We start from the raw sequence: 26,707 nt of genomic DNA, 5'->3' as shown, positions 1-26,707 counted from the left end.
ATCAGACATGTACACACCTCTAAAATTTTTGATGCCCAGTGGCTTGATTAAAGCTTCAATATCTTGGTTTGTAAGCGGCTCTTGTTTTTTTTAAACTTATTCATGGCTCTCTTAACACCTTTGCCTTGTTTCTCCATGGCCAGGTTATGGCGCTTCAATTCATCTAATTCTGCCTTATTCTTCTTGGCATCTATTACTGTTTTTGCTATGGCAGCTGATCCCCCAGCCAAGCTCCCAACAGCCCCAAGTGCTGCTAAGATGGCCGGGATAGTAAATATGAAACCCCCCACATGTGATTTTTTTCTGGATTGTTGTAATTTTTTTAATTGGGGGGTACTAAGCAACAATTTCATACCATGGCCCTTGGCAATACAAGAGCTTTTTTTCTTGCGCTGCTTTTTGGTTAAAAGACTATCAATAGTTTTAAGAGATTTAAGACCTGCATAAGGTATTTGATACATAATACCCTTGGCCTTCATTGTAGGTTTATTATATACATATTCACAGCCCCCACCCCAGTTTTTGTTTGGTGTTCATAGCTATGGTGGTCCCCAATGCTGCTATTTTTTCACTCAAAGAAGCATCTTTGCTTACAAATCTACCAAATGCAGCCTCTTCTAATTTTTTGTCTGCAACATGTCTCTTGTCAAGATCAGTATGTGTGTTGTATGCTATGTCATGGTCTCTACAAGCAGCATCTAGGGGATTAACACCAGGATCACCTCTGTTTAATCTATGGTCCAATTTTGTGCCTGGACCACAATACTGATAGCCTGGAATGTGTAGTTCAAATGGCAGCTTGTTTATAATGTCATTAACCAACCCCCGGCCCTCAGAAATATTCCAAAATTTAGGTGGTAGAGTATTAATAATTTTTATAAGATATCCAATCCCCTTAGTGTCATTCACTATAAAATTAGACAATTTTGTGCTTATCATGTCCATAATTCCAACCTTTTCATTGTAAAAATTGTGGTTGCCAGCATTTTCCTCCCCAGCTATCACCAATAACCTATCTACAAGTTTCCTGACATCATCAACCCACACAAATTCTTTAGGCAGGGTGTTGTATTGTTTGATTCCACTACCAGTCTTGATCTGTGACCATATGGGTTTGATTAAATTGTTGTATTTTGCTCCACTGCTAGACTTGACTCTTTTTTGTGTGGGATCATTGTTCTGGTATAGAGCATCTGATTTTATTAATATTTCTTTGTAGTGCTCATAATCTTGATCTGTATAGCTGCCAGGCCTTTTCCGAGTCATCAGTTCCCACAACCCAGGTGTGCCGGGATATTTAACAAAACCACCTCTTTGTCCAAGATGAGATTCTGAATATACAATTATATCATCTCCCATAAATGTTACTCTGAAATTGCCAATTCTATGTATGATGCTACCATCACGCTCTGTGTCAGCATATAAGCCAAAGACCTCATCTTTGTTGTCTTTAGGTGTGCTTAAATATTTTTGAGCAAGAAGACCCAATTCAATAGGATCCTGAGTAGCTTCAATTCTTCGAGGAGCAACAGGACTAGGTGTATGAATACTGGAAAGTGGGGTGATTGGATAATCTAATATGTTCCTTGCAGCTACAGGTACAAGCTCTGTGATCAAATTTTGATTTTGCTCTGTAACAGTTTTGATATTTTTACCTAATTCACTAATAGCATCAATGATAGGCTGTTCTGTTTGTTTGTGTTGTTCATAAATTCCTCGGTTCTCTGATTTCCATCCCTTAAATCTTTTTACAAGATAATCTCTTAATTTAAGATCATCAATGATTGGCCTTTTCATGGTTATTTATATATGTTTCAATGTCTAGAAAATGGTTGATTTTATTTCTGTATTTGCCACTATTGGGTTTTCTTGTCATATCAATTGTGACAAACCCATAACTGTCCTGGTTCCAGCACCTACTGCAAAACTTGGAAAAATCATTGTAGCTCAAGTCCCCACCTACATATTCATCATGTATGTGTTTGAGGTTGGTATGATCTTGATGAAACACACATATAAAATTGCTGTTGTCTCGGATCAGCTGCTTCGGTATTTTAGAAAAAGTCTGTGCCAGGTAGAAGCAATCAATATTTTTGTGTCGGCCCTGTGTAAAAAAATTTCTAACCTTGTTTTGATTATCCAGTATAATGTCATCAAACACAACAACAGAATTATCGAGACATTCATGAAGTGGCTTAACATCTGATTCAAAAGTGGCAATATCCAATCCATCATATAGCTTCATCAGCTGCTGATATTTTAATTGTTCCAAGCTCTTAGAGAAAACATACAAGTGCCTGTTTTTCCAGTCTAACCAGTTGGGTGCCAATAAAAAATTATCAATCATTAGTGTAGTTTTACCACAAGCTGATGGCCCAACAATAAGACATCTAATATTATCAGGCAGCAACTTGCCATTTCTCTTAATCTGCTGTTCAGGTTCTGGCAGCCTTTTTATAACATCCCAGGTGCTCATATTATCACTTTGTCTGCATCGATCCAGCTGTGTTCTGGAAGTCCTAGCCATTTGACAAATAACTTGTTGCCTTTTCTGCAGATGATTTTTTCTATGAGATATGTGTCAGGCTGTTTAGTTTTGTTGAGTTCTTCTTCATAGAATCTGCCTTTGAGAATTTCTCCTCGGTGATCTTTTATTATATATGTGTTAAGGGTCCCAGGTTTAACTTGAACCACTGTAAATAATTCAGTGCTCCAGTTTCTTGTAAAGCCTCTTTTGAATAAGTGCTTATATTTGCTGATTCTTACTTGATCACCAACCTTGTATTTGGCCTTTCTTGTTGTTGGCTGGTATCTAGGATAATACACAGTCCTGATCAATTTTTCCTCATCAGATGAAGTTACTTCAGAGGGTTTCATGTTGATTGTGGAATGGACCGAGTTGTTATATTGATGTAGAAGTTCTGGAAGAATATTAAGCCATTTATAATTACCTTGAAGTGTAAATTGTTTATACATAAGATTTTTTAGAGTTTTGTTGAATCTCTCTACAATTGAGGCTTTGAGATCACTGTAACTCGAATAATGTTTTATTGACTGGCTTTTAATAAATTGTTGGAACACAGAATTATAAAATTCTTTGCCATTATCTGTTTGCAAATAGCGCGGTGATCTTCCACTCTGATTGATGATTGTCCTGATGGCTTCTGTAACACATTTTCCAGTCTTGGATTTGAGTGGCACAGCCCAGGCAAATTTTGAAAATGTGTCTATTACAGTGAGTAGATACTTGTAGCCCTTGTTGATTTTGTCTAAGTTTTTCAACTGTCCACTTGCCATCTCAATCAAGTCCCCTTGCCATAAATCATCTATGCCTTTTGTAACTACTGGCAGTCTCTTATAATTATGTCTCACTTGTCTGTGTAATTCATCAACAATAATTTCTCTAGACATAATATGAAAACAAGAATATTGCAACTATGGGGTGTTCAGCAGCTGATACTACAGGATTTTCTAAATATAATTTCTCTCCTATTTGTATATGAAATTCCAGAGAGCCATCATCTTCAGCATAAGATGTTTCTAATGTATTGGGATCTGTAAAATCCTCTAACTCTACACTGGTGATTTTTGGTTTGTTGTCAGCATTTGTTATTGATAAGGTGGGGTAGTGGTGTGCATGTGGTTGAAGCCAATATTTGATCTTGATTGGTCTCAGTGTGCCCCCAACAAAAAACTGGTAATAAAATTGAGCAGGGGACAGCATATATATTTTGCCACCTGGTGTAAATGGTGAATCATATTCTTTGTTGGGGATGCTGTACAATTCAAGAATTCAATTCAATTCAATTGGATTCTCGATTATGCCTGTTATTTCTTTTTCTGCTGTAAGCAATCTGCTTGTTACAGATTCAAGGTGCTCATTGATGGTCCTAACAACATCATCATGGCCTGGCTTGATTTTTATGTCCACAACATGCCTTGTATGGCCAAATATATCATTAGGCATTTTTGTTTTAGTGGTTATTTATTATTGAATATCTGATTCTTAATTCTATAAAAAAAGGTATAAGCTTGTCATATGACCCAGGGACCTCAATATATAAGCAGTCACCAGCAGAAACAGTATATACAGTGCCAGAAATCATGTTTGAGTGCTTAATTCTATAAATATTTCTCCCTACTGAAATCTTGACATTACCCTCAGGGGTTGTAATAAATTGCAATTGACCACCTACAGGTAATTGGTAATGATTTAAATTATTGTTAAATATGTACAATATTTTATCTGTTTCATCATCAACATCTGTAAGTATGCTGTTCAGATGAATAATTAACAAAGCACTTAGTTTAGATATTATATCAGAAGAGGGTTGTGCTGTTGGCAGGTCCATAATAGCCTGTTTTTTGAACCCAAATAAGTTTATAGGCATGTTTATTTATTTCAAATCATGCTCTGTAATTGGGCATTGTTTGCCACTTTTCAAATCACAATGACCCCATGGTAAAGTATGTATGCCACATGACAAAATACATCTCTTGTCATCATGTGGGTCCAGAGCCACTTTTCTTACAATATTGCTAGTCAATAAGTGATCCACACTCTGAATTCTATTTTCTGATGTTCTGATTGTGCTACATGATTTGAGACAATTTTTGTAATCCTCAAATTCAAGCTCTTTGTCCACAGTTACTCTGCCAATGCCCTTGGCCTTTTTGGCAACAGCGCCACTACATGTTTCAAAACTGTACATCTTGGCCCTTAACCCAGCAAATGCCACAATAACATCACCAAGTGTCTCATCTTTTAACTTGCCAGGCACCTTTTTGTTGTGGTGTTGAATCTCTGTATGTTCACTGGTATCAAAATATTTAAACAATTCAGGCTGTGCTATATCTTTATAAACATCTTCTGTTTGAATATCAAGAACAAAACTATCTGTGTCCATGTACATCAGTTTTACACAATCACCATAAAAAGGTTTCAACACATCGTAATACAATTTTAACATGTGCAATTTGGCCAATTCCAATATCACAGCCCCTACATAAATAGGCTTATCAAACTTAATCTTTGTTTTTTTCATGTTGAAAAGTGCCATATTCTCATCATAAATTCTTCTGTAATTGAAGTTGGGCTTTGCAATCAATTTTTTGCTCCGGCTGGGGTCAGTAATTATTTTAACATCAATATGTTTTCTGACATTTTCAATTGTTTTGCCATACACTGAATTGACCATCAATTTAAACAAGGTCTTATCAAATTGGCTCAATGCAGATGTTCGAAGCTCTGTGTTTGTATCAATATATGGCTTCAACCATCTTGAGTGCCTGAACCTCAAAACTTTTCCAACTTTGGTCACTTGAACACCATGATTCATCAGGAACTGGAGGTTTTTGTAATATATAACATAATCCTGTTTCGGCTCTAGAGTCATCATCAATTTCTTCTGTTTAGAGCCAGGTGAACACTTAACCTCAGGAATTGGGGGCAGATCAGAAAATGTGTTGTGTAAATTATCAGGAATTGTCAGATCAACCTCTAAGAATAGACCATAGTGACTGTCATCAAAGTCCTGAAGATCCTCAATATTGAAATCTTCAACCCACTCTAGCCCTGCATATGGCAGTTTATCCATCATAGCATAACCATAGAGGCTGTTTGCATCTACATACAGTATATAATTTGATGGCAGTGCTGGATCATAATCAGGAATATATTTGTTATTTGCTCTGGCATATCTCTGAGAACATTGCACCATGCCTCCTCTTATACATTGTTCCATAAACAGATACATATCTTGATCCTGGATCAGATCCAATTGCATTTTAGTGTTTAAAAACATTGCAGACCATGCTAGGCCCGGAGCACTGTAAAAATACATTGGATCCAGCTTATAATTTTCCATGGAAGATTTTCTGAATGCCTGCAATATATCAGCTAAGAGGGTCACATCAAGTTTTAAATATGCCTTGTGATAATCACCAAATGTCTGGCATTTTAAATTGTTCCACATCAACTGGGCATGGTGATAATCTTCATCAGTGATTCCAGATCCTCTGATTTTGCTGTAAAACTCTTGTTGTGGTGGCAGAGAACACTCATCAAATTTAGAAAAATCTGTAACATAATCATATGGATATACACCCTTCCGCCTAATTAATTTCAGCTCCTGATTTGGGAACAAAGCACATGTGATTTTGAATTGATCATCAGATAATTGAGTGGCCAGTGTAGCCAGGCTAGCCGATAAAATTCTGTATGAATCAAGAAATCTTAAGTGAATAGAAACACCATTAACTTTAATTATTTTGCTAATGGCAATATATTTTTCATTATTTTCAGCTAAAATATTTAAATTCTGCTTGTCAAACCCCTCGTACCTGATCAAATGATGAAAATCATAATTGGATGCACCATGGCAAAATATAGGGACAAATTTTGGTCTCTGGATCTTAATATTACAGCTATTACACAGGGCCATTAAGAATTTACCATCTGTATGAGAATGGTGTTTCACCTTAATATTTGTATCTGAAAATTCAGAATCACATACCGGGCATTTTTCTGCATTGTTGAAATCTTCAATCTGTTTCTCTGTTAAAGGCAACATGGGTTTTGATTTTAATAGGACATTAGATGCTATGTCATGGCACTCATTTTCTATTCTATGTGCAAATTCTTTAATGGCATCTGCTCCCATGTATAAATATTCTTTACTAACCACACCACCCTGTACAACCACATAATAAAAGCTGGAAGGTTCATGTAATTGATATGATGTAATTGAAGGTTCATGAGGATCTGGGCTGCAAAATGCAAGGGGTTTGAGATTTGATTCAAAATCACAGACTATATATGCTGGGTGTTCCAACAGGGCTTCAAACTTTTTGAATTTTATATTTTCACTTGGCATTGGCATCACCATATGAACAGGTTTATGGTTGCCACAGTATTTCAGATGCTCAAGTAACTTGTTTTTAGCAATTTCTGCATTCTCTTCCCGAACCCCTTTCACCATTTTTTGACCATCAAATACAGACAAACATCTTCTGCACAACTTGAATATTTTATGAGTTTTGTCTAGTTGTGTTCTGACTAAAGCTTCAAGATTATGTATCAGAGTGTAATGATTTGTGCCATCCCCTTTAATTAAAAGCAGATCAATCGGAATAGCAGATTCATCATCAAGTGTACTGATTCTGAGAGGATCTATCAAGCAATTGTCACGGCCAGTAGAACAAGTAAATACATTAATAGATAATTGTTTGCCATTGATGTGCCTAGCCTTTTTTTCAAATTTATCAATATTCTGAACAGGCATTGGATATTCTAAACCCTCCATTGCTTCATCAAAATTGTGTTCATGCTGTTTATAATAAGTTATTCTATCAGGATTCCTTGAAACTGGATACAAAGCAGCTAAAATACACCACAAAAAGCATTTCTCATCATTATTTTTTATATTAACCACGGCTGTTTTGTTTTTGATATTGGCAGGTAATGGCACATAAGTGGAACCTTGTAATGGGTTGAATTCAGAAATATTAACATATAACTTGTGTGAAGACCGCATAGGCTCCATCCAGACTTGCTGCAAATTCAGAGTGTTTAATATTCAATTGATCTATCAAACTGCTTATTATTTTGTCTGAATTTGCATTTGAATATACCGGTACAGTTTCTGTTATGTGGGGCTGTGTAAATTTTGTGCCATTTGGCTTCTTATATTGTGAAAACAATTTGAGGGACAGCTTATAAGAGCCATTTTGTGCATTTAGAATTGCCTGCACATCAGGATTTATACTGTTCAAAAAATTCTTAATGTCACATCTTGGCTCTGATACAAACCGGTAATCCTTTAATTGGCCATTAAAACTGCTATGGATAGGTGCATAGCGTGGCTGCTTAGCTGGTCCAGCATTAACAGGTGTTTCATGCTTCCTTTTCAGACCAGATGTAGATGGTTGAGGGGGCAATGTTGATAACTGTGCAGAACAAGAGCCCACATGTCTATTGAAATATACCTTGCTAAATATTTTGTGGCATTTAGGACATATTTTAGTGGGAGTTCTATATTTGCTTGGGTCACAATTCTTTTGGTGTCTGACCCAATTGGGGATGGATATATTCTTATTACACTGATTGCAATATTTTTGATTTGGCATTTTTGTTGTTGGTTTATTATATAAGATTTCCTGGGGTACAATTCAAAATTTTGTACTTAATATATATATATTTTTTGTTCAGCTGTGTGCTTTGTTTATTTCTTGTGTATATTTAATATGTTAATATTATTAATTTTTATTCTCAGTTTATTATATAAAATTTTTTGGGTTTTAAACCAAAACTCTATGCTTATTATGACAGGTTGTAAAGCTAATAGCCTACAAGTGGAAAAAGAGAATAAATATTGATCTACACTGACCTTCCGCAAATGCCTGCACAGACATGCATGTCCTAGAATGGCAATGATCTAGCGCTGAGTGTTATGTATTGATTTTTGTATAACAGGCTGGGACAGATATAAGCCTGACTCTAAATATGAGTGGATTACAACAAACAAGCTGGATGCAACAAATATCAGATTTTTTATACAAAACATGATGCAATATAAATAAACCATAAATAGGCCACAAGTGGACCGGAAGTGGACCGGAAGTAGGCAAACCGGAAGTGGACCGGAAGTGAACCGGAAGTGGACCGGAAGTAAATATGTGTGTGTGTGTGGGTGTATGTGTGTGGGTGGGTGTGGGTGTGTGTTAATACGTTTGGCCTAGTTTTAGGTGTGGGCAAAAAAATATCAAGAGGGGCATATTTTTAACAAATTTATGGACAACAATCTCACAGAAGTGCCTTTTATAAGTGTAGGCAAATCAATCTGAGGGGGGTCATCATTTGTACACTAGGATTCAAAATTCTTAGAATTAAGAGCATATCACACTTGAAGAATTGGGGAATAAGAGCATCTTGGCATAATTTTAAGTGTGGGCAAATCGGGCTGTTTAATTATATGAGCTCATCAATTGTACACTTGTAAGTGGTGCTGGTTGTATAGCCAATTACACTACTGTTACTGAAAACGTATTTTGAATAGGATTAATTGAAAATAACCTAAAACCTTCCTATTAGGATCAAAATCTTCATTAACTGGAAAGTGGAATCCCCCTAAAAAAATTTCAACAATCTGCATATAAATTATTCAATGCTAGTCTCAAGGGTATAAACAAAACTGCAATGTAATTCGACATGAGTACAAGTAAAATTCAGTAACAAAGAAAATGCAACATCTAGTGATTGGAATTTGAAAGAGGTGATTATAACACACATGCATGAAAGACACAGTGTGATAGTGTGATTGTAGCTAATTGTTCATGCACAATAGAATTTTATAAGATTTATTGGACAGTAATTGTACTGTAATTGTCCAAAAAGGGTTAATTTTGATCATTAAACATCACCTAACGCATTTTTAGAAATAAATAAAAATATGTTGGTAGTTGTTGGCTCTCATAACAAAATCCCATTCAGCTTGAAACTGCCAGGCATTCCCTACAGTAAATAATATTTTTAGATGGCACGTACTGCGTATTTGTTTTGTAATTTTAACTGACTCTTGATATTTCTCTTGATAAATTTAGGAACTAATGGTGGTACTATTTTATGGTTCAGGTGATATATGACACTCACAAAAAAATGAGAATTTAGAGATAATTCTTATTTGTGGACCCCATGGACTTTGCCTTATGGAGAATTTAGAATTATGAGCTATACATTGTGAAAATCCAAGATCTGGATCACTCTGATTTAAGTTTTTATGGCCACCCTGTATAATTATTGATCATGACCAACTGTACAACTGCATTTTTCTTACCTTTCTACAGAGAGACTATAGAAATAAATAAATATGATGACTGTGTTCTTGATGGAATCATGAACTCCTGGATATGTGAAGGCATCTGTCCAGCATCGATGATCAGCTGGCAACATAGATAAGCCTTTTGCTAATTGTTGTCGGAAGATTTCTACTCCACCAGGCCAATGTTCATCCACTCCTAGCACAGACTGAGATAGGGATACTAACAAATTTACCAAAGTCTTAGGCACTAGTTCCCCCAGTTCTTGGTTCCTGTAATTTTTTTCAAATGTACTGTAAGAAAATTAAACTATAAAATGAAGCAACTCAAAATTCAAATTCAAACTCAAATTTTCTTTATTAAAGGGCAAGATTCAGCCTGTGGCTGTTCTTCCACATAACCCCGTTATTAAATAACACAAGACTTTGTTATGGTACACACAATGACAGTTTCTGAAGTAAACAAGTCAAAGTCGTTAGCATTACATACAATGACAATGGGAATTTTTCATTCCCATACTCTCAGATTGGTTCAAATGATTAGATGTACAAATTCCAGTATCTGCCAATTCAGATATGACTGCCAAAGTTGGTACCTTTCCACTTGATGAAGCAAGTATTGGAATTCATAAATTCAGCATTCAAATTTGACAAGAACTTCCTGTTCCTGTAATATGCTACTTGTTTTCTCATCTGCTTTTCCTTATAATTACTAAACATTCAACCCTAGATTATGAACAATTCAACTTAACATGTGATTTCACAACTTGGTGACCAAGTGTGCTAAGTGGTAATTTTTTTATCTAGTTCAAACCCGTTTGGGCATGGGTGTTGGTAGTAAGTGTTCCTTTGTAAATTTCATATAATAATCACTCATACTCATCACCAAGATTAGTCAAAAGTGGCAGAAAACTAATATAAGATAACAAAAATACAAAATACATGTTATTCAGAAAAGTGAAGAAAATCATCAGATCAACATAGACTATGTATGCAAAAAATAATATGAAAACAAATGTTTCTGCTTTTACAAAGGATAATATAAACTATACACTTTCTTTTTTATCAGGGATCTGAAGAATGAAGAGCCGTCAATCATTATTAGACTAATGTAGTTACCCTTGACTCGGGTGTCTGAGTTGCCTAATCTTGCCCTAATTATAAATTTATATGAAATAATTTTTATAACATGTAGGTTTCATTAGCTATTTAACAATAGACTTTCATCCTAGGAAAGCATTTATCTAAACAAAGCTCTATGAAACATTAGAGAATTGAATATTTCTAATGTTGAATTTAGAAATGATTAAATACATGGGAGCTGCCATAGAACACTGACAAACTGTTACAACATGTAGAGGACATCAATACTAATTCCCATACTATCACTTTGCTGTAACTAAAAGCCTTTGAAAAACTACAGGGTGGCTCAATAAGTCACTTAACACCCCCAGTACAAGGCCACTGCAGCGCGCAACATGGAAATGGTGATGACCAATCGTTATCAGGCCAAGGGGGAACCACATTGACGCCACCCACACGGTCGGCGGCCGTCTTGATGTCCGCCATCTTGAATTCAACTTCAGAATTTTAAATGGGAAGGGGGTCGTGCGACATATCAATATGGGCTAGAATTTCACGAGAAATGCAATGGTGAAAGTTTTTTTGACGTATCTTTAACCAGTAAAAAGTTATGACTGAATTCTTGTACCAATTTGCTCCTTTTCGAGGTGTTAGAAAAATGCCTTAAAATTTGTTTAGCGCATCGGTAATGCATCGAGATCAAAGTGACGTCTATGGAGAGACGTTCGCATGCCATTGCACATTATTTTAATCGGATACATCCATGAAGAGCTGTGCATTATGAATGGTTGTCGCAAACAATTTACAGTGTGACGCTTCCATGGAATTAAAAGTCCTTCACAGTGACAAGGCTAATGTTTATGTTCATAAGGAAGTTTATAAACAGAATATTCGATGATTTTTATCTGATAACCCATTTTTGACAGATCAAAGCTGAATGGTTAGTGTTGGTAAGTTAATGGTGTGGCGTGCTGTGTGGAACACGATTGGTTAGTCAATTTTCCATCAACGGAACCTTAAATGCTTAGGGCTACTTGGATTTGTTAAATAAACAGTTTTTTTTCATCCTTGCTTATGGAAGAAGGTACTTTTTACAGAGTTTTTCAATAGGGAAGAACACCAGAACACTTATGGGAACGTTATGAACCTGTTTTTGTCCAAAGTTAGTTATCAGATGACAAGGGTCACATATTCTGTTTATAAACTTCCTTATGAACATAGACATTAGCCTTGTCACTGTGAAGGACTTTTAATTCAATGGAAGCGTCACACTGTAAATTGTTTGCGACAACCATTCATAATGCACAGCTCTTCATGGATGTATCCGATTAAAATAATGTGCAATGGCATGCGAACGTCTCTCCATAGACGTCACTTTGATCTCGATGCATTACCGAAGCGCTAAACAAATTTTAAGGCATTTTTCTAACACCTCGAAAAGGAGCAAATTGGTACAAGAATTCAGTCATAACTTTTTACTGGTTAAAGATACGTCGAAAAAACCTTCACCATTGCATTTCTCGTGAAATTCTAGCCCATATTGATATGTCGCACGACCCCCTTCCCATTTAAAATTCCGAAGTTGAATTCAAGATGGCGGACATCAAGATGGCCGCCGACTGTGTGGGTGGCGTCAATGTGGTTCCCCCTTGGCCAGGCAATGATTGGTCATCGCCAATTTCAAATTCCATGCTGCAGTGGCCTTGTACTGAGGGTGTTAAGTGACTTATTGAGCCACCCTGTACATCTTATATACTGTACATGTAAGATAATGTGGTACAGATTGTCACTAACTGTTGTCACTAATATATTTTTTTGTTAAAAAACAAAAAGATTTTTAGTACATTATTGACCAGCTGTGTATCAAGGGCACAGATGCTTAGGACCAATTCATGCAAGGCCTAAGGTAGAATCACAGTTCCATGGGCCTTTAACAAAATCATTTAAAAATAAAATGCGAAATATAAAAATCCGATATTTCTGTTATAAAATATCCTGCATGTGAACTTCTTTCCCTGAGGAGAGACCTCAGGGGAAAGCAGAGAGTTGCAAATAATTATTTTGTGCTAAACATACGTATGCACAAATTATAACAAACTTTTTCAAAAGAGAATTAAAGTAGACTTCGCGCTTCCTTTTATAACATATAGTTCAATTATAAAAAGAAATATATTGTCATTGTCTAACATTTAAATTTGATTGTATTAAAATTATTCAGTGTTTAGTGAAGCTGTGTTTGTGTTATATTATTTTTATCGACACTATGTATTTAAAGTCATGCTTCATTTACTCTCATATGGATTTGATAGTTGTACAATTTGTGTAATTAATCTTAGTGTTCATCGACTATTGTGCGATGTATTATATGTTTGTATTTGAAAGTATTTAGCGATACTCTGTTGTGATTGTACTATATTGTGTTTGTATTTTGTTCTGTAACTTTGTATAACATATCTACTGACTTTTCTATTCTCTATTTTTTGTATCTTTTTCTTTGTATTTTGTAATCTTGTAATTCTGTAGTTCTGTAATTTTTAAAATGTATATTTATTCTTTATTATAAATGTTTTTAATATGATCCTTTATTATTGGAACAATATGTTCTGTTAAGGATCTTTGCAAAATAAATAAATAAATAAATCACTAACTATTTCTTGACTATTGATTGTGTGTGTTAAGTACATATTTATTAGTTGCTTTGATGTTAAGTGCATACTTGTTTCCAAAAGCATCAGCCACACAATGTGCATTTTCCAAGTTTTAGTCTGCTTTCTTAAAGTTAACAGGGACTTGAAAACATTATAAGCACCATCCTTGTAGTGCAAAAGATATTATGGTTGGGTTAACAATATTGGGGGAGAAAAGCACATACATGGGCTCCCCCAATGTTTTAGTTACAGCTCTGCTCTGGGGTGTGAATACCTTTGGAAGAAACTTATAAAATCCTTCTTTAATGCAAACATCATAAAATAAGATATGCAACATATGCAGGGATGGTGATGCATGCACATCATAAGTGGGAGGACTAAAGCCTGGACTTCACACTGCGTATCTGCTGACATGATAATGTTTCAATACTGTACTATGACATGTTTCCAAAAGTAAAATTAACAACAGTAGCAACTGTAAATCTGTACTGAATGGCTGCATACATAGAAGATAAAATTCAGTTTTCTGAGGATTTAACGAGCAAAATTTTACTAAAGAAAGTTGTTCATCTTGATGTTTTTGATACAGTGTGAAAGTTTGTCAGTATTCTTTGATGAGGCCCTATGTACTGGGTCAAAGTTATGCCTGGGCATACTGGTCTGGGTCTACGTGTGCACAGATTTGGAGCAGCAGAATTTCCCATCATAATATATTGCACACATTTGCTCCTTTTATTTAATATTCCTTCGTTTTTTTTTTAATTTTGTTAACCTAACAGTGATTGGAGTAAGCGTACAAGTGTCACATTTCTTAAGTTAGCATTGAAACAAAAGGAGTAGCAAAATGATTGAAACTTCCACGTGATTTTGAAAGAATAATACTAGAACAACTTTCAGAGAACTATCAGTAAATAATAATAATGTGCTGTTTACTATTGAATATCCTGTGCTTTGAGTCCTGCTTCTACTGGTATGAGAATCATAGCAAGGGTTTCATATTTTAACACTTAACAGACTGACCTGAAAATATTCTGGGCATGATGTTCCTATCTGAATATCAGTTCATCAGTTTCAAGTAATAATCATTCATCCTCTTGGTCCCAGCTGGAAATTTTTCCAATTGATTCCAATAGTCAATATGAGTCTTTAGACACTCTATCGGAACTGATTGGTCTATCAGAACAGATTGGTCAATCGGAACCGATTGGTCAATTGTAATGAATTGGTTTCTATTGGAAAGTGTTTTATTGTTTTCAATATATTGTTTATGAAAAATTCTTATCTATACAACTGTAAATGAAATGGAGAAATATAAAACAACTAAAATAAATCTCTGGTAAAGCATAAGGAATTTGTAACTTAGAAAAAACTTTCACATACAAAAAGTTTTCAAATATATGAACACGTTTTTAACTCTGTAGCTTCATTGTGTTTAACACACTTATAGAAAATCGAAAAACATGCTGCTTCAGTCATAAATTGAATGTTCTTCCTTTATACATGCAAAAACAGCAAAAAATTATGTTAAACAAAGAATCTGACCTACAACACTTGAAAAGGTGATGAACAAACAAAACACTGTCGAGATCGACTTAGTTCATCCAAAGATGCTAATTTTTCCAATTGCATTACATACACTTAGATTAACAATGGAAATTGCATATTAAAAAAAACAAGAACTAACGTGAACATTTATTCCAACTACTAGCTACTTTAAGGTTGAGTTAGTTCTTAAGAAAGAGTTCTTCTTAAAGTGTAAATCACCAACCCTGAGACCTTCTGTAAACAAACCGTCTCACCGATTCGATGTATCAATCCGCGTCAGCTGATTCATGACCGCTGACTACCGCAATCATCTGCTGTTACACTCATAGTTCGCCGCACCTATTCATTTTATATAAGAGCCAAAATGGATGTCTAACAGAAATGTTGTTGAATTAAAAAATTTCAAATCTTATTTTCTACTGTTTTATAATAACCTGTCCCATGAGTATATTTACTAACAAAAACATAGTACGCTAAATTTTCCTTTGTTCAGTGACAAAGAAAAGACAATCGTAAGCATATTTAAACTATACTTTATTTCAGCATTTCACTCACACCAAAACATTTATCAATATTGTTGATGTGCAGAGTATTGTATTCTAGTGGCAGAACGAAAAGATCGCCACTTTTTCAATCAGACTCAAATCAAAGGCAAGCCGAGAAAAATGAAACGTTGATTCTTCCTCTTCACTTTACATTTCATAAGTCACGACAATACCCAAAGTGTTGAGACAGGGGGAAAATATGTATTTTTAATTCAATTAAAGGGGTTCACTTACTGCCAAATCTTCATCACAGCTGTCTTCGGATTCACTTTCCCTGTCGCTGACTTGGATAACAAATCTTTCAAAATTCAAGTTCTCAGTTAAATTGTCCACATCCCACAGATTTCTCTCTTCTTTTTCAATAATGTGTTGAACTGCATCTGCCCAGTTGATAGCTGAAATTTGAGCAATGCCACTCTTAGTCAGTCTCTTCACTTCTTCAAGCTTGAATGTTTTGTTGTTACTGGCAATGTACCCTTTGACTTGAGCCCATATCAGTTCAATGGGATTGAGGTTACAGTGGTAAGGGGGCAAGCGCAACACAGTGTGCCCCGATCTCCTTGCCATTTCATCTATCACATAACTATCATAGCTTGGCTTCAAGTGCGAAACTTGATCCAAAAGTTCCAACTTTAATGAATCAGCTGAAAGTACGACACGTTTGCCACGTAGCCATTCTAAAATATCACCTTTCCTCCAAGCAGTGGTCGGTAATTTTTCACATTTCACGCTATGATAGGGTGCATTGTTGAGCACAATAACACTGTCCGCATTAAGTTTAGGAAGGACAGACGAAAACCTCTCTTTAAAAACATCATCGTTTATGTCTTCATGGTAATCGCCAGTCGTCTTGAATACAAAAATAAGTTCCGCACCTTCAACAAATCCATTTTCACTTCCAATGTGAGTGATAATGAGTCTTTTGCCTTTTCCTGATGGTTGTTTAAGTCCAGTTGATAGTCCTTCGAGGAAAGCTTGCTTCTTTGAGGTTATAGTGCTATCATGCCACACCTTGCTCACAGTGTGCCCCGTATTCACCCACGTTTCATCCACATAATAGATTTTTCTTACCTTGGTTTCGTAGTTTCCGAATGGATCTGAGGTATTTTCGCCGCCAAGCAACAATATCATCCCTATCAACGAGTGCTGCTTGTCAGTTTCTCTTTCCAAAAACAAACCCAACATCCAGCAAGAGGCGGTTTAACGTAGACACACTGAAACTTGGAAGATCTTCATCATTATTAAATTCAGTTAATACTTTTTTAAAGTAGGCAGTTCTTGGTTTAAAAATAAAGAATGCACTTTGCGCCTTATTGCACTTACTTGAAAATCGTCATATTATTAACACGAGACACAACTTTGTGTTTTTTTTTTTTTTTTGTTTTTTTTTTTTGGGAGACACAACTTTCCCGGTCATTTTTCTCTCTTTCATAACCCTCAAAACTACAGACACTGACACACCACTGTGTTAGGATACCAACTTAAACACTTCTTTTACTGGTTTCTCAGGATACCACTGACAGAACGTTACATAAATATTGAGTAGAATCTGTTTTTCACCCCTTTTCAAAGGCTGTCCTTGCTGGTGCTTTGAAAACAAGCTCGGAGAACAAGGAGACCTTCCGGCACGCATAGAACTCGCCATGTTGAAAGTGGCACTACTTCCTTACTGTTCACATGATTATTTTTAGAAAATAACCAATGTTATAAAATATCATTATGTACACAAATCTCTAAGCTCATTGAATGCATATTCCTACAAAATGTTCACACTTATCTTACCTTGCCATGTCACCAAGTTATTTTACGAAGTGCACTATATTTGGCGGAACAAAAATTGTTATTAGGATGCTTGTCAAAGTTTCCAACCGCAATAAATTTACAAATTTTCTTTGTCTTGTTTTCATCATCATCATGAATATATTTATTGGACTTACAGCATTGCATATGGCTGTTTATGTCCATTATATATTTTATTTAAATAAGATACAATTTACATAAAATCTACAAACAAATTTCAAATACACTTTTATCTACAGAGCATTCCCTGACATTACTGGTGCAAAGAGTTAACCATAAAGGTGAAGCAATAAGTACAAAAGAAAGAACATTGGGTTTAAAGTGAGACTTATTTTCCTGTAGTTTACGGTTATTACAAGCATAAGAAAACAGTTTTTTCTTTGAGACGTTTCAGGAGAACACACGCTCCTTTCATCAGACATTTATTTTCATTTTGACTAAAGATACAGTTATAACAATGGTTAGTAATTTTTAAACAAAAAGAATCTGTTATATAATGGATGTTGTCAATGTTACATTGTTGTAATATAGCAACTTAACTGTGAAAAAAGCAGTCTATTTTTTAAATTATGAATCCCAAATATCATCAGGTAATTCAAAATTTAATGTAACAGAAAACATCAAGAAACTTTGTGAAAACAATGATGAATTTGAATTACCTGATGATATTTGGGATTCATAATTTAAAAAATAGACTGCTTTTTTCACAGTTAAGTTGCTATATTACAACAATGTAACATTGACAACATCCATTATATAACAGATTCTTTTTGTTTAAAAATTACTAACCATTGTTATAACTGTATCTTTAGTCAAAATGAAAATAAATGTCTGATGAAAGGAGCGTGTGTTCTCCTGAAACGTCACAAAGAAAAAACTGTTTTCTTATGCTTGTAATAACCGTAAACTACAGGAAAATAATTCTATCATGCAAGCAATGCGTACATACAAGAAAAACTATTAAAGTGAGACGTCATTTGTTGCTGTGTATCCCATACTACAAATTGGCTATTGTTTTATGTTATGTAATGAATCCTGTAACAACGCTGCATTTTTGTGTGGATTATTTTACTTCTATCAGTATGCACATGGTTTTGTTTACAGAAGGTCTCAGGGTTGGTGATTTGAACTTTAGGTAGTATGTAGTATGTATTAGAATTCAGATCAAATGGGTTGTTTTTCCAAAGAACTTATAAATTGCAGGAAATGTGGTGTCAAGAATTAAACAACCTATGCTTTGAGTCAATAAATGAATTTATAACATATTTATTCTACAATATATACAAACTTACAATTGGATACAATCCACCAATTGGTAATTGTCTTGATTTTCCAATTGGTTGCAGTTGATATTCCAACTGTAACCAATACCTTCCGATAGCTGTATTAGGCATCCGATAGAATAAGATTCATTCAAAATGAAACCAATTCAATCCAATTGAAATTTCAATTGGAACCAATAGAAAATTCCAGCTGGATCGTGATTAGCAGAGAAGAGAGAAAGACATAAAAACAATAGAGTTACATTTTTTTGAGAAGTTTAAGCAAAAAGTAAAAAAAAGTAAAATGCTCCCCAGTGCTTTGCACCATGCCATGGAGGCATATAGGGGGTGTGGAGTTAGGCCTCCACACTTTCTTGATCACGGCCGAAGGTGGGGGTGATGTGATCAACACCATGGCCCTGGCAGCATTTACTCCCCAGAGTTTCCTCTAGAAAGTTACAAAGTTAGAAAGAAATTTTATCAGTGGCAAATCTTTGACTGCAGTGTTGGAATTAAGAGTACTCTTTGCTGAAAATATAGAGAGGGAAGAATATTGACCTATACACAGAGACTTCAAGCAGCCATGAAAATTAGATCATCTGTAGTACTAACAATCTTACACATGTTCCTAAGAATGAGGCAAGTTCCTTAAAACAAGGTTGGCCATGAACTTAACAGAGTTGCAGAAGGGAAGAAAATGTCTCTATCTATTATTTTACATTACTCTTCTCCTTCTTGTGTTAATCATGACAAAAGGGATGAATGAAGAACTGGTGAAATGCATGATTGGACATATGTAATGATATCTTGTGACCTCTACTGTGGTGCATTATGCTGACTACTCTACATGTAAGCCAGCAATTGGTGTCTGAATTGCTTCAAATATTCAACAGTGCTGAGTCAGGCTTATGCATTATATTTTTGTTTTGGTTAAGATTAATTAAGACTGAGATTGTCATACTTTCTAGTTGAGCTTAACAAATTATTGTGTAATTAGTGTCAAGTTTCAAGGCACTTTATAACAAATTCTACCTGTATTCCATTTTAGTCTTATGACTATGTTCTAACAGATGTATTTACTCAACTACATGCTATGTCATTATTTTTTAGGCAGCTTTCAGACTCTCAGACCAACAAACAATATGGGAATTTCAAGAACTTTTCAGACCAAAGAGACACATGACAGGCAACAAGCGACACATGTCACTGAAGCAAACCCTCAGTACTTGTTACATTTGAAAATATATCTCAAGCTAGCAAGGGTGAATTGAATTTTTATGATAATTCCTTCTGTAAAATGTAATGATATTCTTCTTCTTAACAGACGAATGTATAGGCAAGAAAAATATTGTGTCATGCTAAACTTGTATTTGCAAGATACATAAGAAATTTTAAACCTTTACGTTTACTAGTTTTTGAGGTAAGAAATCACTTGAGTTTGGTTGTTGTCTTTCAAGGTCAGCAAGTCCATCAAGTTAATTTATGTTGCTTTAAGCTACTGCTGTAAAAATAAGATTGCAATGTTATCATATAGTGTTAAAAAAAATGTACTCTTGCAAAGAATATATTATATTTAGTACTCAGTACTTGTACAATTTTAATTATAAGAAAATTAATCTGGATTCTTACAATAATGTTAAAATTGATGTAACATTGATGAAATCATGGATTATTGTCATCCTTAAAGGTGAATCAATCAATCAATCAGTCTCTCAGTTCACATTCAGAGCTCAGGTACCTACTGAGTTGCTGATAATTGACACAAATAGGCAGATACAGTCAGATTTTTCAGCTTTGCTGATTTTAATATGCTAAAATTTATTACTGTACACAAGTGATCATCAATGTCAAGGTTTAGTTACATGTGAGACTGAGAGAGATGCTAGTATGTTTGAGGATTATTGGTATTATGGTACTTTTCAAAATATTTTGACATCACATTGCAAACTTTTGCTTCAATATCTCTGCCAGCACCTGTAGTGTGTTGACAATCATTCATGAGCCACTGAATTAGAACAGTGTGCTACGATGACAGGGGTCGAAGGTTTGAAACATGGCCTGGGTGAGTGTCCCTTCATCAATTTCATCATATCATCACTCATCCTTATATTTGTGATTAACCAAAAGTGGCAGAAATGTGAAGTAAAATAAACCGATTCAATAAATGAGCCACTGAAAACATCTCCACGAGATGCTGGTAGGTCCACACTCAACAGTTTGGTGATCCCTGGACTAAGGGGTGTCTGATTCGAAATACCAGTGGAAAGATATGCTTGATTTGATTTTTGATTTGATTTAGTTTATTTTACTTCGTGTTTTGTGCCTCTTGGCTAATTTGCGAAGATGGAGATGAGTGATGAAATGATGAAATTGATGAATGGACATTCACAAACAACCAAACCCGACCGGGATTCAAACCCGGGACCCTTGGAAAGATATGCTTGCTTATGAAGTGGAATTAGTTACACTTCCTAAAGGAGCATGGCAACGATGCTTTCACACATGACTTAGTAGAATGTGCAGTTTTGTGAAATATCACAGAGGGTAATCTCAGGAATTATCTTTCAGTTCAGTATGTTTTTCATTTCCTTGTATCCCGAATGTTTTTAATTGCCCATGTACATAATCTCTTCCATTACATGGAACATAACTTTTTCTTTTCAAACCTGAAGTATCATGCTCTGTTTCATTGGAATTTACACATTTCATTTCAACATAATTTTCATTTTTAATTAATACAAAATTTTAAAATAACTCACCGACATGATCCATTCTGTATGAGGCATGAAAACACCAGCATTCCTTGAGACAACAGTTTACACGACATTTTTGTACTCTCCATTGTTGTTTCATATACTGCATTGACACATTGGAAGTAACTTATGCATAGAATTTGATACATAAAGGAAACTTTTTGTTCCTGAAATAGATTCATGTATTAAACATTGAAAAAAAGTTGTCAAATTAATATTTACAGTACTCTATTCATCTAACATCAGTAACTGGTCATATATATATATGTATATTTATGTTTTTGATCATCATTAGCTTTATTGTTGTATAATTTTCAAGGATTTTATTAATTCTTACACTTTAGTGCAAATACTTAAATTCTAGCCACAAATATATGTAGAATAGTAAATTTAACATTTATAATGTCATTGCCTCGCCCTTCGTACCACCATGCAACCCACTGAACTCCTCCCAGAACCAAAATTGCACTCACAAGCACTGCACATTGAATGACAACCAATCGTTGGGCAAATCCACTCCTGCAAGATCCATGATTACCAATTATCCCATCCCATCTCAAAACAACCAGAGCGTATTTAATTTATCCATACATGAACTTACTGCTGACAATATGGATGCCTTATCCAATGGCTTTACTTTCTCTCCAACAGATCCCCCTAATGAATTCTGATTCCTCTACACCTTCGCCATTAACCTTTCCAGACTATAACTCACGAAATCCACTCAAGTCTTCTCCAATTTTGCCCCCTCCTCCTATTTTCCTCTCCCTCAGTGGACTATGCCTCAACACCTCACTTACTTCCAAACACAACTACAACCTTCAACTACACCATGCCTTCATCATCATTTCTACCATGGTCACAAAACAAATACCCAAAGCCACCTCACACACCCCCACCAACGAACCTGACACCAACCTCTCTATACTTATTACCCAATACCAAACCCACCTCAAAAATGACACACACCCTGTGATTCCCTCATCCCTATTCTCCACAGTAATCCCGACATCAGAAATATCTTTCAGAAAAATCCTGAGTTCTTTTAAAGAGCCTCAAACACATTTTGATCCACAAAACTCCTTCACCCTATAACCTATAACCCCTTGCCCAAGTTGCAGAACTTGCCCCTTTCTCCCTTACTCTCCAGATGCATACTGCCATGGGAAAATTTACCCACCACTCAAAACGAATCTCTCACACCTTAAATTTTCATCTATATCCTCACCTGCAACATCTGAGGTGGCTTTTATTTGAGGAAAACATCCATGGCCTCAACCTCATAATCAACAACAACTTGTCCCCCAATACCAACCTCAACAAAATCAGACACACCCCATGTTCCCTTGTCTCCATTCTCCAGAATGATTATCCTGATTGGGAGGATGCTTTTTGAAAATATCCCCCGCCCCCTCCTTAACAATTTCAACCATTGCTTTTTCATAAATTTCCAAGATCATGTTCTTTTTAAAACTTATTTATATTCAACTGCTCTTACCATAACATAAGATGTACAAATTTCCTCTATGAAGAATGTCACAATGTCATATATCCTCCCTTGATATTTTTCTATGCATAGATCTACTTCAGAACTAAAGTAACCAATTGAGTTGGATTTACTGCAAAATCTGAAAATGATTTAATATCACATAGAAGTAACAAAATATGTCAACATAATCTTAAAAATTACACACATAATATAAACAATCAGACTGAGGATAACAATAATGTGTAACTCATTTATGCCAGATAGTACCTACATGACATCCAGAGTCATATTCAGTGTGTGTGTCAGAGAGAAATATAGTTTCTCTTTTGCTATGTTTTTCTTTCTTTATATCCAGGGTATGAAATCATTGCAGATTGGTTGGGGGGGGGGAGAGCAGACAGACACAGGTGGCTTTGGGTATTTGTTTTGTCACCATGGTAGAAATGTAACTATGATTGTGTGTGTGGGGGGGTGTATAATGTCATTAAATATGTGTCAATTATTAAATAATTAAATTATATCTAAAATTATACAATATATTACGTCGACTGTCCTTCATGTAAAAGTCTGTTGCAAATTAAAGATTTTAATATACTACTAATGCTATGAACATTAACAACAATATGCATAACTAAGGTGGGTGGGGCAAAAATTAAGACATTAAGAAGATAATAGTTTCCTACATAAAATTCACACCTAAATGCTATTACGTGTTTAATTTATATATTTACATACTTTGTGGTAGCAGACGAAAGGTGATGAGAAATGGAACAAGTGGGACTACTTTCTGTGTTCTGGGGATTGCTGGGTTCAGTGTCCTTAGAGATAAGGATCTTTGTTGTCTGTTCTTTGTGTATGTTTTCGATATTATTCCAGTAAAGTATATGTGACTGCCAAACTAATTGTTTATATTTGTTGTTAGAATAAAAACTCTCCCACCTGCAAAAGTTAGGTGGGGGAGATATTTCAGGACAAGGTTCATTGGTGGGGGGAATTCCCCCGGGATTTTGCACCCTGTGTTTATATCTAACATTCACATATTTTAGGAAATTTTGAACAATATTGTTGGTGCAACAATAGTGTTACACTCCCCTTCATAGTTTTAAAAATACAGGAAGTATCATTTTTTCCAATCAGAAAAAATATTTTCACTTTGCTAAATATTTTCAAATTAAACTTCTGTGTGGAAGGATTACATTGCATCATAATTATGACTTAAATAATCATGATTTTAAAAAAAATTCAATCCCTGTTCGAAATTTCTACTGTACAGTAGACAAAATCTACTGTTATCAATTGTACTCTACTGTGTCTCTTGGAAATCTACTGAAACTCAATGGTTTCCTACTGAACACCCTCAGTAGGCCTAATGTATGTGTACAATAGAAGAACTACAAGTGAAGTATTCTCCTCAGTATACATGTAGGGGAAGGAAGAGTAAAGTGGGCAGTGCGGGCAAAGTGGCCATGTGAGTTTTCTTTGCGGTACAGCGCATCCGCCATGGGGGAGCCGGGCAAAACAGTCGCCACGGACCTGTCAGTGTTGTCTGTGACTTTGAAGCGGGAGGCTGCACTTTTGTAGATGTGAACTCATTTTATTGTTCTTTCGCAAGTCTGATTTTAGCTAAGTGGTACAAATTGTTGATTATAGCTAAATAATAGTAAGTGTTATAATTAAATGCTCTTTTACTGTTTTATCAGCCTGAAATAACCTTTTAAATTATGTGTGTTTGAAAATGCTAAGTCATGTAGGTTAGACGTTAGACCACAGTTTATGTAATGGCGTCATTCCGGGCAAAGTGGCCACGAAACAGACCGGGCAAAGTGGTCACGAAACAGACCGAGCAAAGTGGCCACGAAACAGACAGACTCGAAAGGCAATGAAGGATGGATTAGATGTTTAAAATGTAAGAAGTGGGCACATGAAGAGTGCGCTAGTTGTGACAAAGAAGATGATGTGTTTGAGTGTGATTTTTGCAAATAGGCCTACGCCTAATCCTTTATTGATAGACTATTGATTACGAATTACTATTTACTTTATCTTGTAAAGATTTCATACTTAAGATAATACTTAAAAAAACATAATACTTATTCTTAATGTGTATTACTTCAGCTTGTGTTGATTAAATACACACTCTGAATCAATGTGATTTGTTCATTTACCTATGCAGGTAAAATGGGAAGGAGCTGGCCACTTTAACCAACCTAGGTAGGCAAAGTGGCCACTTCGTACTTTTTTTAAAAAAAAGTAATGTGTCCATTTCTAAACAACATTTTTTTTTAAAAAAAAATAGAAATTGGAAGTAATGTTATTATATTTGCTATTGGTCTATGTTTCTATAACTTTGCTGATTAAAAAGGTATGATAAGAATTCATAAAAACCTTAGAGTGGCCACTTTACCCTTCTTTCCCCTAATATTGTATGTAGTTTGTCTATCTCCACATGCTGGCTGTAAATATAACTTCATTCCTCCTGATTTACAATTTGGTTTTATATCTATTTGAAAATCTGAACACAGTATATGTTTCAAAACACCTATTGATCTACTGAAAACAGTACAGTACAGAAACTACAAGAGCAAGTAACTTCTTCAACATTATATTTAATATATATGTAGTGTGCTAATATAAATTAATATTAATATAAATTTAACTAAAGATGGTGGCTATAAATATTACATTTCATTCCTCATTATTAACAATTTTTATTGATATCTGTCTGAAAATCTGAACACAGTAGATATTTCAAAACATCTATAGATCTACTGAAAACAGTAGACAAAATTTTCAGCAGTGTATTACTAAAGCTACATGTAATACTTTTTTTTTAATATTTAATATGTTATACAATAGTACTGACTGTAGGAGCAGTCCTAGAAGACAAGAAATAAATAACAAAGAAAATATCCATATATTTTTTTCACCTTGTATTGTGGTTTTAATTTTAATTTTAATTTTTAAGGTCAGATAAAAATAAAGCTGCGGAACAGCACCAAGGCCTGTCATGATAAGTACATCGAATCCCACTGCTACAGTTATGTAACTTCCGAGACCAAAGTTCACTGGTACTGCTTTTCAAGTAACTTTCCAAATATCCACACAATGCAGAGAAACAAACTTGCAGCAGTGAACTTGCATACAACTTGAAATGCCAAACAAGTCTCACAAGATAAAATCAAACATAACACACACTTGCAGGATTTGATATTTTGGCATAACTTTCTTTTCATGTAAAGGAAATGCACAGATGTTTTTGAGTGTCTCTCAGTGCCCTCAATTATGTCATATAAAATAAATAAAAAATATAATTTCATCTTCGCACACGCAAAAGAAAATTTATTTTATTTGGATGAATTCAACTTACCTTAATGCAGCACATCCAATGTCACAAAGCACTGCTAAAGTTTCCATGTGGACATTTTCCTTCATACCTTCATTGGCAGAGTAGGCTAACTGTTTGAATGCATGTTCTATTAACATGTTCACTTTAGAAACAGGAAATGTTTTTAGAAGGCAACACTTGCTTAACAGATGTGTGAGGATGCGACCGGCATTCATTTTAATGTTGATGTTGGAATGTGAAAGTCCATCTGATACAACATCAATTAGTTGAGTAAAAGCATTAATGTTTCCAAGAATTTTTGAATTTTCTGAAACTTCCCTAATAAAAAAGAAACCAAAATTAATGTAATTTGCCATATTTATAAGATAATCCAACATTGCATTGATTATTACAGTGTTACTCTATAGTAAATAAAATTATTCTC

The 26,707-nt window shown here is 34.9% G+C and overlaps 1 protein-coding gene across 1 annotated transcript in view; it reads right to left on the bottom strand.

Moving 5' to 3' along the window:
* The window catches only part of LOC145999204 (meiosis inhibitor protein 1-like), a 242,625-nt gene that overhangs the window by 47,697 nt on the left and 168,221 nt on the right, over nt 1-26,707 (bottom strand). Inside the window, exons 10-13 of the mRNA XM_083136137.1 lie at nt 26,305-26,601; nt 22,950-23,079; nt 21,458-21,618; nt 9,834-10,088 (exon numbers count right to left, since the gene is read on the bottom strand). Of these exons, the coding sequence (XP_082992263.1) occupies nt 9,834-10,088; nt 21,458-21,618; nt 22,950-23,079; nt 26,305-26,601 (843 nt within the window). The remainder of the gene's footprint in view (nt 1-9,833; nt 10,089-21,457; nt 21,619-22,949; nt 23,080-26,304; nt 26,602-26,707) is intronic.

The sequence above is a fragment of the Lepisma saccharinum genome, chromosome 15 (assembly GCF_977018435.1).
Source record: "Lepisma saccharinum chromosome 15, izLepSacc3.1, whole genome shotgun sequence".
NCBI classification, from domain to species: domain Eukaryota; kingdom Metazoa; phylum Arthropoda; class Insecta; order Zygentoma; family Lepismatidae; genus Lepisma; species Lepisma saccharinum.
The sequence above is the reverse complement of the archived record's forward strand: the minus strand, read 5'-3'. Positions and strand labels throughout refer to the sequence as shown.